At 42.1% G+C, this 17,615-nt stretch overlaps 1 protein-coding gene across 1 annotated transcript in view; it reads right to left on the reverse strand.

Moving 5' to 3' along the window:
* The window catches only part of LOC134577993 (serine/threonine-protein kinase SBK2-like), a 189,594-nt gene that overhangs the window by 64,697 nt on the left and 107,282 nt on the right, over nt 1–17,615 (reverse strand). Inside the window, exon 3 of the mRNA XM_063436953.1 lies at nt 15,576–15,778. Within this exon, the coding sequence (XP_063293023.1) occupies nt 15,576–15,778 (203 nt within the window). The remainder of the gene's footprint in view (nt 1–15,575; nt 15,779–17,615) is intronic.

Genomic DNA, 17,615 nt, shown 5'->3' on the forward strand with positions numbered 1-17,615 from the left:
GTTCAGTTAAACTGGGGATATGTAGAAATGTGTGTTTTATGTGTTAAATGTATCAGTATGTAATTTTATGTATTTTACTGTCTTTTTGCAACCATGTGGTTAATGGAGTCTGACTCTAGTCCTAGATAATTGGATTACTTCTCCAATTATCTCCAGGGCAGAAGGGAGGAAGCCGGGATGCATTGTGGGGGATGTTTTACTTCTGTTTGAGCCAGATTGTGCCATGCTGCAAGCCAGGGCCCAAAAGATACTTTTAGTAACTTTTGAACCCCTGGTCTGATTCATGCAATTTTTGAGTATGTTGTTCCCCCGAATGGATTGATTGTGAATATGTATTTTTATGCGAATATGATGTATGGTTTTGAAGTTACCGATATTGTGTAAAAGTTATGTTTTAAACTGTATAATAAGTGGATTATCTCTCAGGCTAAGGGGAGGGGATGTGTGGGTTGTACCATATCTCGGATTGGTTATTTTATGCCTCCCCCTGGGTGTGGCCTGTATGTGGATTATTGTAATAAAAGCCAGGCTGGAGGAGCCAGTCCAGAGTTCCTGTTTAACCCTCAAAATGAAGTGTCGTCTCGTTCTTGGGGGGAATTGGATTGTAAGCTGACTGCCAGGAGTGTAAGCGGATTGTATGCTTTTCTTGTTCAGCTGTTCCAGTTCGGAGTGTTATTTCGTATCCAGATCGGGAGTTTGGTGTTCTGCAGTAGCTGTGCCTGTCTCTCAGAAAGGGGCATATCGCCTAAACGGATTTTAACCCCTTGTCTGCTGAAACGGTCCGTTACAATTGGTGGCAAGCGGCGGGATCGTTCCTACAACCAGAGGGACAGCTACAGACAACACTATTCCTGGATTACAAAGTGAGGGCAACGCCAGTACCCGTACAGCGCCCCTATCTACGAAGGATTTTGGTAAAATGGGCAACACGCACACCTGGGCAACACACACACCTGAGGAAGAGCGTGAATTAGAATGGAGAGATAATGCCCGGATAAGATTATGGTATGATGCCCGGGAAGAAGTCCAGTATCAACGGCAGCAGCGCTTTCCTGGTGCCGCATACCTGTTGGAGGAACAAATGGCCTGGCGGATGCCGCTTCTGGGGGACCAACCCGGAGGGGAGCGGGTAAGACAACTTGAGTACCTAGTGGAAAGGGAACTGAGCCTGGACGTCTCATACCGGGCACTGTGGTGGTGCACTGTCCAGCCAGAGACGTGGAGGGCAGAGGGCATCCAGCCGGAGGGGGATCACTACACTAGCCCTGGCCTGTTGTGGAAGGCCCTAACAGAAGACGCCGACTTCGGCAGTCCAGCAGAGTCACGGTACTGGGCTATCGTGCATTACCGGAGTGAGATGTTACAGGGCCCGAGATCTATTGGACTGGGACGAGACCTCCGCCGTTTCGCTGCCATGGAACAAGGGCTGGAGATGGACTATGTAGAACTATTAAATTCCGGCCCAGATCCCCAACGGCAGTGTGTGTCCCAGGGAGCAGAAGGTGCAGTCCTTCCTCCCCAGCGGCAGTGTGTACCCCAGGGAGCTGATGGTGTCGTCCATCCTCCCCAGCGGCAGTGTGTGTCCCAGGGAGCAGAAGGTGCCGTCCTTCCTCCCCAGCGGCAGTGTGTACCCCAGGGAGCTGATGGTGTCGTCCATCCTCCCCAGCGGCAGTGTGTGCCCCAGGGAGCAGAAGGTGCAGTCCTTCCTCCCCAGCGGCAGTGTGTAACCCAGGGAGCGGATGGTGTCGTCCTCCCTCCCCAGCGGCAGGCTGAGTTACAGGGGGCAGAGGTTGTTGTTCCTGCCCCCCAGCAGCAAAGTGAGATGCCAAGAAGGCAGTGTGAAGTGAAGGGAGAGGAGAGCAGCGTCCTCCCTCCCCAGCGGCAGTGTGTACCCCAGGGAGCTGATGGTGTCGTCCATCCTCCCCAGCGGCCGTGTGTGTCCCAGGGAGCCGAAGGTGCAGTTCTTCCTCCCCAGCGGCAGGCTGAGTTACAGGGAGCAGAGGTAGTTGTTCCTGCCCCCCAGCAGCAAAGTGATACGCCAAGAAGGCAGTGTGAAGTGAAGGGAGAGGAGAGCAGCGTCCTCCCTCCCCAGCGGCAGTGTGTACCCCAGGGAGCTGATGGTGTCGTCCATCCTCCCCAGCGGCCGTGTGTGTCCCAGGGAGCCAAAGATGCAGTCCTTCCTCCCCAGCGGCAGGCTGAGTCACAGGGGGCAGAGGTAGTTGTTCCTGCCCCCCAGCAGCAAAGTGATATGCCAAGAAGGCAGTGTGAAGTGAAGGGAGAGGAGAGCAGCGTCCTCCCTCCCCAGCGGCAGTGTGTACCCCAGGGAGCTGATGGTGTCGTACATCCTCCCCAGCGGCAGTGTGTCCTGCAGGGAGCAGAGACAGTCAGTCTCGCACCCCAGCAGCCGGACAAGAGAATGAAAGGGGAGACAGCTGGTTCCCCTTTCCACCAGCAGAGAGAGTGCCAGGGAGAGGAGCCTGCTAACCCCTCTCCCCAGCGGCAGTTTACCATCCAGAGAGAGGAGCTTGTTACACCCTCTCTCCAGCGGCAGCCTAACCCACCAAGGGGAGATGTTAAGCCCCACATCTGTGCAGATGGGACCGTAGTCTCTGCACTTACAGCACCAGGGGTAGGGACGGTCGGTCCTGTCCCCCAGCCACAGAGCGATATATCCAAAGGGGAGACAGTCGGTCTCCAGCAACCAGGCTCCAACCAGACTACTCCCGTGGTAGTGCTGGCAACAGGACAGCGTACCGCTGGTCTCTGCCCCCTCAGCAACCCACCAAGGCAGCCTACCAGCCCCCCACACAGCCGTGGTGAGGCACCTGAATCCGGACAAGATCCTCCCTCACCCAGGGGTAGTAACTATTTATTGTGGGTGGGCTGCTCTACTATTTCTGTTTTGTGGGTGGGTTGCTGGACTAACCAGGGCACTGACCGGCAGGAGGTCAGATACCCTGTTAGTCTAATTGGTAAAGGGGAGAATTGTGGCGAAACCATCTTCGCCACTGTGAACTGGAGAGGCCTGTTTGCTAGCCTCCTGCCCGCTGACTATGGCCCCTGGACATATTGCACTTTAAAAACTATATTTGGGCATGTAATAATTTATATTGCTGCTACTGGCCCTTTAAAATCAGCGATGGACATATTGGGACTTTTGGGACTAATGTCCCTTTAAGACTTTGTAACATATCACAGTAATACTGTCTTAAATATTATGTAGGTATTTATGTGTTCAGTTAAACTGGGGATATGTAGAAATGTGTGTTTTATGTGTTAAATGTATCAGTATGTAATTTTATGTATTTTACTGTCTTTTTGCAACCATGTGGTTAATGGAGTCTGACTCTAGTCCTAGATAATTGGATTACTTCTCCAATTATCTCCAGGGCAGAAGGGAGGAAGCCGGGATGCATTGTGGGGGATGTTTTACTTCTGTTTGAGCCAGATTGTGCCATGCTGCAAGCCAGGGCCCAAAAGATACTTTTAGTAACTTTTGAACCCCTGGTCTGATTCATGCAATTTTTGAGTATGTTGTTCCCCCGAATGGATTGATTGTGAATATGTATTTTTATGCGAATATGATGTATGGTTTTGAAGTTACAGATATTGTGTAAAAGTTATGTTTTAAACTGTATAATAAGTGGATTATCTCTCAGGCTAAGGGGAGGGGATGTGTGGGTTGTACCATATCTCGGATTGGTTATTTTATGCCTCCCCCTGGGTGTGGCCTGTATGTGGATTATTGTAATAAAAGCCAGGCTGGAGGAGCCAGTCCAGAGTTCCTGTTTAACCCTCAAAATGAAGTGTCGTCTCGTTCTTGGGGGGAATTGGATTGTAAGCTGACTGCCAGGAGTGTAAGCGGATTGTATGCTTTTCTTGTTCAGCTGTTCCAGTTCGGAGTGTTATTTCGTATCCAGATCGGGAGTTTGGTGTTCTGCAGTAGCTGTGCCTGTCTCTCAGAAAGGGGCATATCGCCTAAACGGATTTTAACCCCTTGTCTGCTGAAACGGTCCGTTACACAGCAGGAGAGCTCCCAGTGCTCCGCCTCCTGCTGGTCACTCAATGTAGTCTGGTCAAGCGGACAGTGCCGCAGTAGAGGATCTATTTCCTCTACCTGGTCTGACAGGACATGCTCAGTGATAAAACTGAACAGCTTCCTGTCAGTCTGGTAGAGGCAACACAGTACATGCAACACATCAGGACTGCCATCAGCTATTTTGGGGCCCCTGACAAAACTCAAGTTCTGGGCCCTTGTATAGTGTGTATAAATGTTTTAATCTAGTGTATAGTGTGTGTAAATGTTGTAGTATAGTGTGTGTAAATGCATGGGGCTGCATAATGTGTGGGGGGGGGGGGAGCCTACATTATTATCTTTTGGTTTCCTTCCCCCTCCCTGTGTCTTACCTCTGTCCAGGGAGGTAAGAGATCACATTACCTGGTGGTCCAGTGGCATGGTGCGGGCCCTCCGGCTACCTGTTACTACTGTGCCGCGTCGTCAGAGCATTGCCACGGGTACCAGAGCAGCTGGGAAATGACGATGGAGTGTGCTGGACCCTCTGCAGTAACAGGTAGCCGGGGGGCCCAAAAATGCACATATATAGAGCGGTAATCACTTTATATATGTGCACATAGGTAATGTGGGGCCCGGGACTCCCTGAGCACTCCAGGGCCCCCAGGACATTAGCCAGCCTAGAACTATCCTTCCAGGCTGGCTAATGAAAGGTGCAAGAGGTGAGGTTTACCCTCTGTTATCTAACTCCCATATACTGAAATGCTGTACATACACGTTTTTCGCACCAAGGCCACTTCTAAGCAATAATAGTTAATAATAATGATAATAATAATAATAATAGTTTTTGAAGTAACGTTTTAACTCACAGGTAGGTTATTAGAGAAGGTAAAGCATTGGAAACTACTGTTTTTGCAACAGATACCATTCAACACCATTCATGAACAATAATGTGCTGTTACGCAACAATAACTACATACATTTATACATTGTGCAAAAAAAAAGCAAAAAAAGAAAATCAGGCTCGCAGAGTATATTAGTTTAACCCCTTAACGCTGTTACGGCGTTCTATGCCGCATTAAATGGGCTTTAAAGCCGTTGTGGCGGCACAGAACGCCGTAACGGCTTTTAGCCCCAGGAGCTCGGAGGGACTTACCTCAGCCACGATCCTCTTCCCCCGGCAAATCAGGCCCCCGGGGCCATGTGATCGCTCTCAAAGAGCGATCACATGGCCCCCTATAGCTGGCTGTGGATCTGCCAGCAGGAGGACTGTCTGAAATGCCAGACAGTCCCCCTGCTGGTGGGTAGTGAAAAAATAAAAATAAACATGTTTAAAATTAATTAAAAGTATTTAAATATATATATACATATTATATATAAAATACAAATAACTGCAAATATATATATATAAAGATAAATATATTATATATATATATACACATCTTATATATATGTAACATCATACATAGTGTATTTTAATGTTAATATAAGCACATATATTAGTATTAAAATACACGTAGAATGACGTTACATATATATAAGATATATATATTATATATATATAATACATATATATATATATATTTGATGTATATATAAATACGTATAATTACAATAATAAACAAATAAAATATTAAAATTAATAAATAAAATAGTTTTAAAAAAAAATTAAAATAAATTATACATACATATGTAATCTCATTCTAAATATATATATATATATATATATATATATATATATATATATATATATATATATATTGGTAACAAAATGCACTTAGAGTGACATTCTATATATATCTATCTATATATAATACAAATAACTGCAAATATATATATATATAAAGATAAATATATATATATATATATATATATATATATATAAATATATATAATTACATAACTACATAAGTATACACATAGAATTTAAATACATATATATGTATATATTTTAAAATTCTACGTGTATATTTAAGTAATCTTTTACATAATTATGTGATTTAATTAATAAAAATTGTTTTACTCGGGAGACTTCACTGAACACAAATATTAGTGTTTCAAAATGGTAACTTGTATTACAACAATGATTTATTTAGTAAAAGTGAACGGCACTTTTACTGACTATATTATTGTTGTAATATGTTTTACGGTTATATTTGTGTTTAGTGAAGTCTCCCAAGTATAACAGTACCCCCTATGTACAGGTTTTTCATTTATTGTTATCTATTACATCTTTTTTTTTTTGTACTATTTTTCCATACATCCTTTTTCACATTTTATTATACGTTTTCCACTTCCCTAATCAGTGGCATACTATTTATGCCTTAATACCACAAGTACTGTGAATACCACTTAAAGAATATTGATTTAATCTCATATTGGGAAAATACCCAATAAGGAATTTAATATTATCTTTTTAATATATATATATCACAAGCACTGTATGCACCTTTAATAATGTAAACATACTATTTTACATGCACAATAGTTATATCATATCACTTTGATATTTCTTAGCAATCAATGCTATCATTATATAACTTTTTTGTCACTGTGATTCTTATGCCTTGCTTGCCTTTTCCAGCACTTGTTTAGTATTCCAGAGGGGGAGGAGCCAGCGGACGTGCCGTCACGCCTTAGGGGCGTGACGCACCGGATACGCCCGCAGACCACTCCCTCCTACATTCTAATCCTCCCTCCGATCTGCACGTATGGGAGATGTGCGGCAGGGTCGGAGAAGCTCGGAGGTTCCGGGTGGCGGCTAAGTGCCGATCACGTGATCACGTGACGTCACTTCCGCCAACCGCCCGGCCGGAAGAAAACACTTCCGCCAACCTACACTGTCCACCAATGAAGGGAAAGGGCAAATAAAGGCGCCAACAACATCTACCTATTAAAGGTATATACACATATCCCCCTGCACACACAGTATGCAAACTTGAATATGATTGGACAAAATGCACTTAACTCATTAAAGGGGAAGAACCAAGTGACATTTAAAATGGAGGATTCAGAGGACCTACATTACAGCCGACTGAAGAAGCTCTATTTGAGAGTGAAACGCGTATTGGCCATTTTTAAAGGACTTTTATTTGAGGACTTTTATCATATTTGTTTTTATATTGATTTTATACTAATAAATTTACCATTTTCTTTTAAGACCCCATTCAAGTCCTTTTTTGGAGCCTCCAAGGAATCCTCATAGGGGTAGTGCCATCCCCATCCAAATTGGCACAATACTTACAAACCATAGTCTTTGTATCCATAGATCCATAGTCTCAGGACCAGATGAGCACCACATTTATTGAACACATTTTTGTGTTTTTTATCGCTATAAATCCACACATTAGTCTGCTTTCCTTTTGTATTTCCGAGAAATTCTCTAAGTCGAAGTAGGAGGGTGGTGCTACCATAACAGCACACAAGCCCTAATACGGAGCCAGTGTTTCCTATATACAGGCTCCCTGAAATGTAAGTGTATTATTCATCACGATACTACTATAATCACTGCAAAGCCATTTAAAGTATCAACTGCACTATATTGTATTTTTTGGTATTTTACTTTGACATGTACCCCATATTGTACCATTGAATGAGACTACGTTTTGGTAAGCTATATATGTGTTTGAGCTCTCCACTTATAGGTGTAGGTCCTTGTCACTTACACCGCACCAATATTTACTAAATTTGTTCAGTGGAATAGAGGATATTTCCACACAAGTGTATTGAGCTGCCTGTAAATCACTTTTTGACTCTTCTGAGCACTTTTGTTATACACATTCCTCCGTAAAAAGAGGTAACCTTTGACTGGCATTTATAAAATACAAATAACTGCAAATATATATATATATATATATATATATATATATATATATAAAGATAAATATATATATATAATTAGATACATAACTACATAAGTATACACATAGAATTTAAATACATATATATGTATATATATTAAAATTCTACCTGTATATTTAAGTAATCTTTTAACATAATTATGTGATTTAATTAATAAAAATGTGATTAACGTGCCTGACAACCCAGGCAGAAAATGCAGAAAATTTAATTTGCATGCATTATATTTAACCCTGTATCTTTCCAAGACACTATAAAATCTGTACATGGGGGGTACTGTTTTACTTGGGAGACTTCGCTGAACACAAATATTAGTGTTTCAAAATGGTAACTTGTATTACAACAATGATTTATTTAGTAAAAGTGAAGTATTTTGCATTTTTCACACGTGGACGGCACTTTTACTGACTATATAATTGTTGTAATATGTTTTACGGTTTTGAAACACTTATATTTGTGTTCAGTGAAGTCTCCCAAGTATAACAGTACCCTCTATGTACAGGTTTTATGGTGTTGGAAAGTTAAAGAGTTAAAGTTAAAGAGTCAAATAATGCTTGCATTTCATTTTTTTCACATTGAAATTTGCCAGATATGTTACGTTGCCTTTGAGAGGGTATGGTAGCCCAGGAATGAGAATTACCCCCAGGATGGCATACCATTTGCAAAAGTAGACAACCCAAGGTATTGCAAATGGGGTCCAATCATTTTTAGTAGCCAGTTAGTCACAAACACTATTATTTTTTGCTTTTTTCACACAAAAACAAATATGAACGCTAACTTTGGCCAGTGTTTGTGACTAAGTGGCTACTAAAAAAGACTGGACACACCACACTTGCAATACCTTGGGTTGTCTACTTTTGCAAATGGTATGCCATCATGGGGGTAAATCTCATTCCTGGGCTACCACACGGTCTCAAAGGTAACATTACTAATCTGGCAAATTTTTATTTGAAAAAACAGAATAATGGAATGTGCTATATTTGACCCTGTAACTTTCCAAAACACAGTAAATACTGTTAATGGGGGGTACTGTTCTACTCGTGAGACTTTGCTGAATCGAAATACGTGTTTTTTTTGCAGTTAAAGCAAACAGTATCATGACATTTACAGCTAAAATGTCTACAATTTTTTTTTTAAATCTTAATTTCTCACAGTTTTTTTTTATTTCATTCATAATAAATTATGTTTCAAATATGAATAGTTCATGAGAAATAAAAGCTCACTTTCTCCTGAACAAAATGATATATAATAAGGGTGGGTGCATATAATATGAAAGAGGTGAATTACGTTTGAACAGTAATATAGCGCAAATTCCAGTTTTTGAAGGTTGAACAGACATATAGCGCAAATTCCAGTTTTTGAAGGGGTTTATCACATTACTGGTCAGAATTATAAAAAGGTCCAAAGAATTCCATTATAAACAGCCCTAGCAAACTGAGGTAAAACTGAAAAGCAAATAATTGGTAATTAATCATTATAAACTGAATTGTTAAATTAAAGACCAAACTATTTCTTTTTAGACCTTTTCCACTTAAAAAAAAAAATAGAAAGGTACATGGTCAGTCCTATATTAGTCACTTTGTTAAGTAACCACAAATATAAACACTTTACTGGTCTTTATTCTAAACATATAATGTTGTTAAGATGGATACAACTAGGTGAAAATGGCTCATTTCCAACTGATTTGCATGTTTTCTAAAGACTATTCCGGTCACAATTTGATCAGCCTGACTAAATCTGCACTGTTAGGCCAAGTGCATTCTGTGTAAACTCTAGAATTAAGACATTTACAGAGCACAGATTTTTCATGAAAAATGGTCCTGCATGTTCTACCCATCTGGTAGAATGCATATTTGCCATTTATCATTCACTTGCTTTGCAAACTAGCGATATCTGTCAAGACTTTTACTTGCTGTCAGGAATAACAGTCAGAAGCCAAATAGTTAAAAAAAGTTGTAGCATGAGTTTTAAGTTATTTGGCTGCTTGCTACAGAGGCAGCTCTCTAATTAGGCAAGTTAGGTGGATGTCGAAGACTTTGCGCTGGAAAGACTGATCTGTCTGGTCCTTGGTCGGACGAGGGCCCAACACCATGAGTGGGGTTTAGCAGCTTACCCTATGTTGCTGGGTGCGGGGCCCATCCACTCAGTGTACCATGGTGGAGAGAGAGCCCAGCCCTTGAGGTCTGCAGCTCCTTTGTGCACCCGGCACAGCTGCAGATTGGTTAGAAAGGCCACCGGACCACGAGGGAATTAATTGCTATTTTATAAAAAGGAATTTCAGTGTAGGGAGGCTGGTCACTAAAATACAGCCGCCACGCACACTGTCACCTTCTCCACACATTATCACCCTCCCACACACTGAAAACTTTACACACGCACACACTGTCACCCTCCCAACGCACTGTTACCCTCCCCACACACACTGCCACCCTCCCCGACAAACATTGTCATCCTCCCACAAAAACACACTGTCACCCTCTCATGCTGACACTCCCCTTCAACCAGCCAAACTTGCATTAAGTTGTTCTCCACTTGAGAAAGCTTTAATAGGTAAAACGCGTTGTGGATATTTTAAGATTTTTTTATATTCTGTATTCCAAAAGGTATTTTGGCTACTTTTAAATCACTCTGATTGTGCCATTTTACTCTTTTATTTATTATTTTTATTTTTGCTTGGTATCCTGATTTTATTTTTCCTGCTGAGCATTACTCCAAAGACATCTGAGGTGGGGAGTCATTGAGCAGTCCGCCTGCTCAGTCCTATGTGAGTACACATTTTATTATTTATACTCCTTACATATAATTTTATACAGCGAGCACTATTAGTTGTCTCTCTTCTCTCTTATGATCTACATATCGGTAAAAGACTTAGCCCTCTACATGTATCCTACAAGCGGGGATTATACCGCTGTACACTATTCACACTAGAGCTGGCTTAAGCTCTACTAAACGTGAGTAGGACTATATTAGACTCTGTTGTTGTACATACCATCTTTACCAGACGTACTGCCCTATCATCTGTCTTTTTCTTCCACATACGGAGTAAAAGACCAATACTTCTCTACGTATCCTATAAGTGGGGACTGTACCGCTGTATGCCATCCACACTAGAGCTAGTTCAGCTCTACTACATGTGAGTAGGATTACCATAGATCTCTTCTTTCTGCAAACCAACCCTTTTATCAGACGTATTTGCACTATTATTTGTTCCTCTCTTTACATACGGATCCTGGAAAACCGTCTTCACGTGATCCGTATAGAGAATACTCCTCCACATAGGCCGTCGGTGCCCCATCAGGCCCAACTAAAGACTTTGTTTTGGCACCACTTACACTTTGGACTTTGTTACCTGTACTATATTCAGCTTTGGCACAACCTTCTTCTGTCTTGTCTTGTGTATTACACTTACATTAATACCTCCTAGTCCTGTCACTCTCACCCCCTCCAACTATAACACACACATTTGCCCTCACTCACCATATGAAATTAACCCCCCCTAATCCTGTCCCACACATCTACTCTCGCACTGTTACACTCATCCTGTTCACCCTGCCACACTCACCCTCAGGGCCGGACTGGGAAAAAAATGTGGCCCGGGCATTTATGAATTACAGTAGTCCACTGAGAAGGGGATGGGCCGAGAGGGGGGGGGGGGGGTTGTCATCACCAATGACAAGCATGCCCCCTCTCAAAGTTAGCATGTTGGTTCAATGCACAGAGCCCTGCTGAAGAGCTCCTGCATGAAAAAAAGACCTGTTATTGTTCTACGCAGCGCAAGCAAATTGATTAACATGTTTGCGCTGTGTTTGCTTGCGACATGTCTCTGGTGTCTCCATAAAAGGACAAAAGTGTAAGAAAAGCATATTGTACATGTGTTTAGAGCCTGCTTGTGGGATTGAGTGTGTGTAGAGTGAGTTGATTGTGGTGTGGTGTTTTGTGTAAATATCGGTTGTATTATAAATAATAATAAGTTCTAAAAATATATGGCTAAAAGGCATTATTTTAATAAAAGTGTTGTTTTTTTTTTTTTTTTTAATTTTTGTTGTGCACAAAAAATTACAAACAGCCTTGGAGCGCCACAACAGCGGTGTCAAGGTATAGATATCTTCAAGATGCAGTACATGTCGTGGTTTTTGCGAGTCAGGCACATTTTAAATTTTTATAAGAGTTTACAGATGCAAGTGTGTATTTCAAAGATTAATAAGCGAGGTGAGGCTAGTGTGATATAGAAGCATTAAAGACACAGTAACTAGGTTAACATGTTAAACAAGCTGAGGTAACAGGATACTGTGTAGTGCTAAGTGCTGAGAGAATGTTTGCTGACTGTACAGAAAGATTTGAGTGATATGCTACATCGATAAGCTCAACTTATAACCATGATGGGGCTAAACCTCATTTTAGGTATATACAAACAGTACACGTCAGGCTTACTGGTTGCCCCTACAGATTTAGCTTTAAATTAGGAGAATACAAGCAAGTTAAGCAATCTGGGGAGAGACTAGCTAGGAGAGTTTAACCCTCCATTAGTGTCTGCGCCGCTCTGCTAGGTCAAACTAACACCCAGTTAGGCAAGTTTAGTAAAGTGAGAGTATTCAAATTGACATACTGACTGCATGTAAATTGAAAGGTACAGGCTTATTCAAGGTTTGTCTGTTGCATGTGAGTCAGTAACAAAAGTAACGATTAATTTAAAGGGCTAAGCAAATAATAAACATAACCATGTCTTCGGGCAATATGGCCTTCACAGGGGTCCGGCAGATCAGGTAGCTCTGGCGTGACTTGTGCAGCAAAAGGTAAGTCCGCGCTCAGCCTACTCCCAACAACGGGAAGTGTAGAGAACCTGGAAGGTAGTAATCGGCACGTGTGCCTGCTGGTTGGTACCCGGGTGGTCTGCTTCTCCCACTCCATAGATATACAAGGGTTGATTGTGTCTCCCGTGCATGGATGCTGTGTGTGGTTCGGGCCGGGTCCCTGGGGAGGCTTGATGGCATCTGGTGTCGCCGCGGGTTTTCCGTCCCCCGAGGCTGAGAGCCGTGTGCAGGCAAGCTCATCCGTGTAAGCTGTATACTGGGTAGCTGAGCACCGGTATCTGGACAGCGTTTGTTGAGTCGGGGCGTCATCCACGCCTTCCTCCGTCTCTTGATTATGATCAGCCTGGTGGATCTCTGCCCCGTTCTGCTCTGCGTTGGGTCAGGTTGGGGCGAAGCCGCCATGGGGATGCTCGGTCGCCGTTGCTGTTCTCGGTCCGGTAAGGTAGTGGCGCCTGAGCGGTGGGCTATGCGGGCCCAGAAATCCTGGCAGACCTTGTCGAATCTGTTCTCAAAGTCCTGCACCCAGTCCCTGGTCCCTGGGTTTGCTGTACTTAACAGAGATGGCGGGCTGGCGGCCATCTTTGAGTCTCCATGCGGCTTCATGAGCTGCAATGTCGAGGGTCCACCGGTCCAAGGGGGGGGGGGGTGGCAGGGCGCCGAGGAGGTCTATTCAGGGTGTTCGGCACCCGGCTGGAGATCGGCCGCCTCTCCTAGGCCGGAGGCCTGCTACCCCGGTAGGTCACTCGGCCAGACTGCAGACTATGCTTGTACATGCGGATATTTTTGGGCTACTTAATACTCCTCTTTGATGCTTGTGGTCTGTGCTTGGTTTAGAGCTTTTTGCAAGGTTTTCTTCCCGTTGATTTAGCTTTTTCAGGCTTTTTCTTTGCAGGAGCTCCATGCAAACACATCTGGCCTGTTTGAGAGTCAGCCCCCCCCCCCCCCCCCCCCCCCGCCCCAATAAAAGTGTTTTTTATGCTGTTGTTAAACTAAATTATTTTGGCTACCTCACTGCTTGCCTTTTAGCAATATATTTTTAGACCTTTTTATTATTTATTTTTATACTTTTACCTGACATCTGGACCCATCACCTACTGTAGACAACCAACCAAAGAAATCCTTGGTGGGGATTACACCACCCAGGCTTGATATATAGAGTGGTTAGTCTGCTCACTCCATTGTAAGTACTTTTTTATTTACCTTATTGATACTTACCTTTCTATATAGAGAGCACTATTGGCTGCTTTTTTTGTCATTCCATATGATCTACCTCTTCGTTATCGAGTTGTGATTTACTATCATTCTACTGTGTACCAAAACCAGAGGGATATCCTGCAAGTGGGGATTGTATACCACTGCATGCTGTTTTACCTAGAGCTGGTTATAGCTCGACCACATGTCCTTGCATATTTACGGTTCTCCATTTTCTTGTTGGAATAATTCAAAATCATAGCAAAAAAAAGGTAAGAAAATTATGCATAAAAAAGAGCATTTAAAAAGCAAAATACAAAAAACAATGAAAAAAAAGTAAACAATGGAGAGATCTCACCCAAATTTTGAGGAAATGTTGACAAATACAGCGATGCTAGGCCAGTTTGAATGCAATATAAGATTGGCTGCTTGCATGATGTTCCAATAAAACTGCTTAACATTGGGCCTTGGAGTGCCTGTACTCTTTCTTGGAGCTTCTGTTTACAAGGGTAGCGCTGACCCAGGCTCAGTGATCACCCTTGCGGCTTTTCTGAATGAGTGTGGTTTCTGTCTTTTATGTGTATATTATCAGGGCAGTCATTCTCCAAGATTAGGGCAAAGCGATCAAAAAATTGTATCAGTAAGCCATTCAAATGAGGGAGCCCCCAGCAGGCCCCTAATTCATAGATTGTGCCTCATTGCCCGGTTAACAAGGTTCTCAATCTCTCTCTTTGAATCAAACAAGACTAAGCATTGTCTCTGTGCAGCCAGTTCAGCTGCTTTGTGGCATTGTTCCAACTGCGAGTGCAGACTGTCAATGTACAAAATATCTGTGCAGAGTCCCACCATTTCAGCCTGGATTGTGGTCTTGATGTCTGCGGTAAAAATATCCAGGTCATCCTTGGTAATCACTTGTGCGAGTGTTAGTCAACCACCACATTTCTAGTCATGCGGTGATCATCTACTTCTGACAGCGTAACCAAGGATGTGTCAGAGCTTGCAGGGTACGTAGATGGCATATTTGAATCGGGACACAGGCCTCGAAGGAAATCATTAATCAGCCCAGTCAGAACCCGAAGAGGTGTAGTACGTCTAGGGGAAGCAGATCTGTCATGGCCCATAAGGATTTAAACTGGTTTGTAATGCTTGAGTAAGCTCTAAGCTCACGTTGCCATCTTGGTGAGTCATCAACCTATGCACCTGCATTTCTAGGTTTATGAATGTGTATGTGTAGCTGACCATGTGTATCTCTGAGTGCGTATCTGTGTCTGTTTGTCTGAAAATGTGAATTTGTATCTGTGCGCGTCTGAAAATGTGAATTTCTATCTGTGCACTTGGTTGGAAAATGGTTCTGATTTCTGATGACACTGCTTGCAGAAGGACAAAGGTCATGCCCCACATAAAATAGTATTGACTATTTTGTTAATGAACCAAAATTTTCAAATTAAGGCAAATTTTAGCTGAGCGGTGTACAGCAAGGTATAAGATTGTCTGGACTAAGCAGGACAAATAAATTTGATTAATCTGAGGGGTTTTAATGAATGACTTCAGAAAACTCAAATCAGGAGATAAATGAAATTTGGTAAAAAAATAAATAAATATCAGATCAGATTATTTAGAGGAGCTGAATTGTATTCACACATATACATAGAACAATTATTATTTATGGATATTTCAATAGTAAGTAGGAACATGTGTCTTACTTTGGGCTTTATAATGGATATCAGATCCCTTTGTAAAGCAGCTTCATATAAAAAACCATAATGTTCCTTGGATTCAATTGCGATACCAAACATGCCGATAATGTTGGGGTGAGCAGAGAGGAAAAGAGCAACACAGTATTCATACAGGAAGTTGTGCTGTTTGGTGCTTGTCTTTGGCAGTAATTTTAGGGCCATGGGTGTACCTGAATGAGAAAAACAAAGCTTGTGCTAAAAATAAATCAAAATAGGACAAATTCACACAAACATAGCAGTATCAATTGGTAAAATCATATCCATAATTATTTCCTTATAATTGAAGTTCAGCTGAGCTTTTTCTCAAATTCAGCTATTTTGGCATTTATTTTGAACAGGAGAAAATGGATACATAATTTTGAACTGTGTGTGTAAATAATATTATGGAGGGGTTCTGGAGACATCATGATAAACCATACGACTGAAGACCAACAGAATTATTCACTAAACCCTAAAAGCCTTTTTTAGTTAATAAACCAGAGATGCTCCTATGTTATTTGGCAACTGAATTGTTAAATATTTTGTGTGTTGCAGTAAAACCGTTTGTGTCCCTTAGCATCCTATCACCCCTTGTATGTACCTGCTGTCCACTTTGCATGTCTCGTAAACCTTCCTGCAAGTCCCTTAAGCCATGTCAATTCTTGTGCATATTTTTTGACCCTCCTTTTGTATCACTTGATACCCTCACCTAATTGCATGTCTCTTACTACTTCTTAAAAAGTTACTTCAAGAACCATGATGACTTCTGTTATTTTACGTGGTCATGGTCCTTTCAGTGTTTATGTGCAACATTGCACTGAGAAATGTTGCACATGCAGATTCAGAATTTTTTTTTTCTGCTGGAGGTATGTGGCGGAACCAACCTCGCCACTGTGCACTGGAGTAGCCTGGTTGCCTGCCTGCTGCCTTTTGACTATGGACCGGCATTTAAATACTTTATTTTCCTATGCAGAAAGGTCTATTCATGTATTTCTGCCCTGGCGTTCGGTAGATTCTCAGATTTACTGAATTAACTAATTTAACCCAGATAGCTATGCCATGGAGCCTATTTGTGTAATAAAAGACTTTGGCTCCATGGCAATTGAACTGTATGTGTGTGGTCTGATCGCCATTCAGTAATAATGTGCGCTCAGACCTAAGCTATCTGGGGATATGTTGCATGTCTGTATTTTATGTAATAAATGTAACCTTGTGTATTTTATTGTATTTTACTGTCTTTTTACTGCCATGTGCTTAATGGAGTTTTGCCTCTGTCCTCGAAGATAATTGGATTACTTCTCAATTATCTCCAGGATAGAAGACTCTGTGGAACTGGTTTTGGGCAGAAAAGCCGTGCTTCATTTGGTCACAAAGGACTTCGATCTATCTTTTGAACCAATGGACCAATTTGGATGATATGAATGAGTGTGGTTTCTGTCTTTTTGACATATGTTTGTATTTGGAGTATGCTGATTCGGAAAATGTAAGTTTTATGTGAATGCGATGCATACTTTCAAAGTTATGGATAATGTGGAAAACTGTAATCCTCTGCCTGTGATAATTATATTACCCATTGTGTTCAGTAATCATATCACAGGCAGAGGGGAGGATTTTGTGTGGGAGTGTCTGCAGGGCCGGTGCTAGGATTTTTAGTTACACAGGCGAAGATGCATTTTGGCGCCCCCAACCCTCATTAAAAAAAAAAAAAAATGCATCTTCACCTGTGTGTCTTTCCTCCCAAGCCACAGGCACACAGGCATAATTTTTCAGTCACACAGTCAAAGTCATACAGGTACACTGTCATACAAAGACAGCAATAATCATACAGAGACATACAGACACATACAGTCAGAGACATACAAGCAGAGATATACATGCATACAGAGACATGCAGGCATATAAAGACATACATGCATACAGAGGCATACCGCCATACAGACACATACATACAGACAGGCATACAGAAACACACATACAAAGACATTCAGGCACATACATACAGACATACAGGCATAAAGAAACATACAT

This window comes from Pelobates fuscus, chromosome 11 (genome assembly GCF_036172605.1).
Source record: "Pelobates fuscus isolate aPelFus1 chromosome 11, aPelFus1.pri, whole genome shotgun sequence".
NCBI lineage: Eukaryota > Metazoa > Chordata > Amphibia > Anura > Pelobatidae > Pelobates > Pelobates fuscus.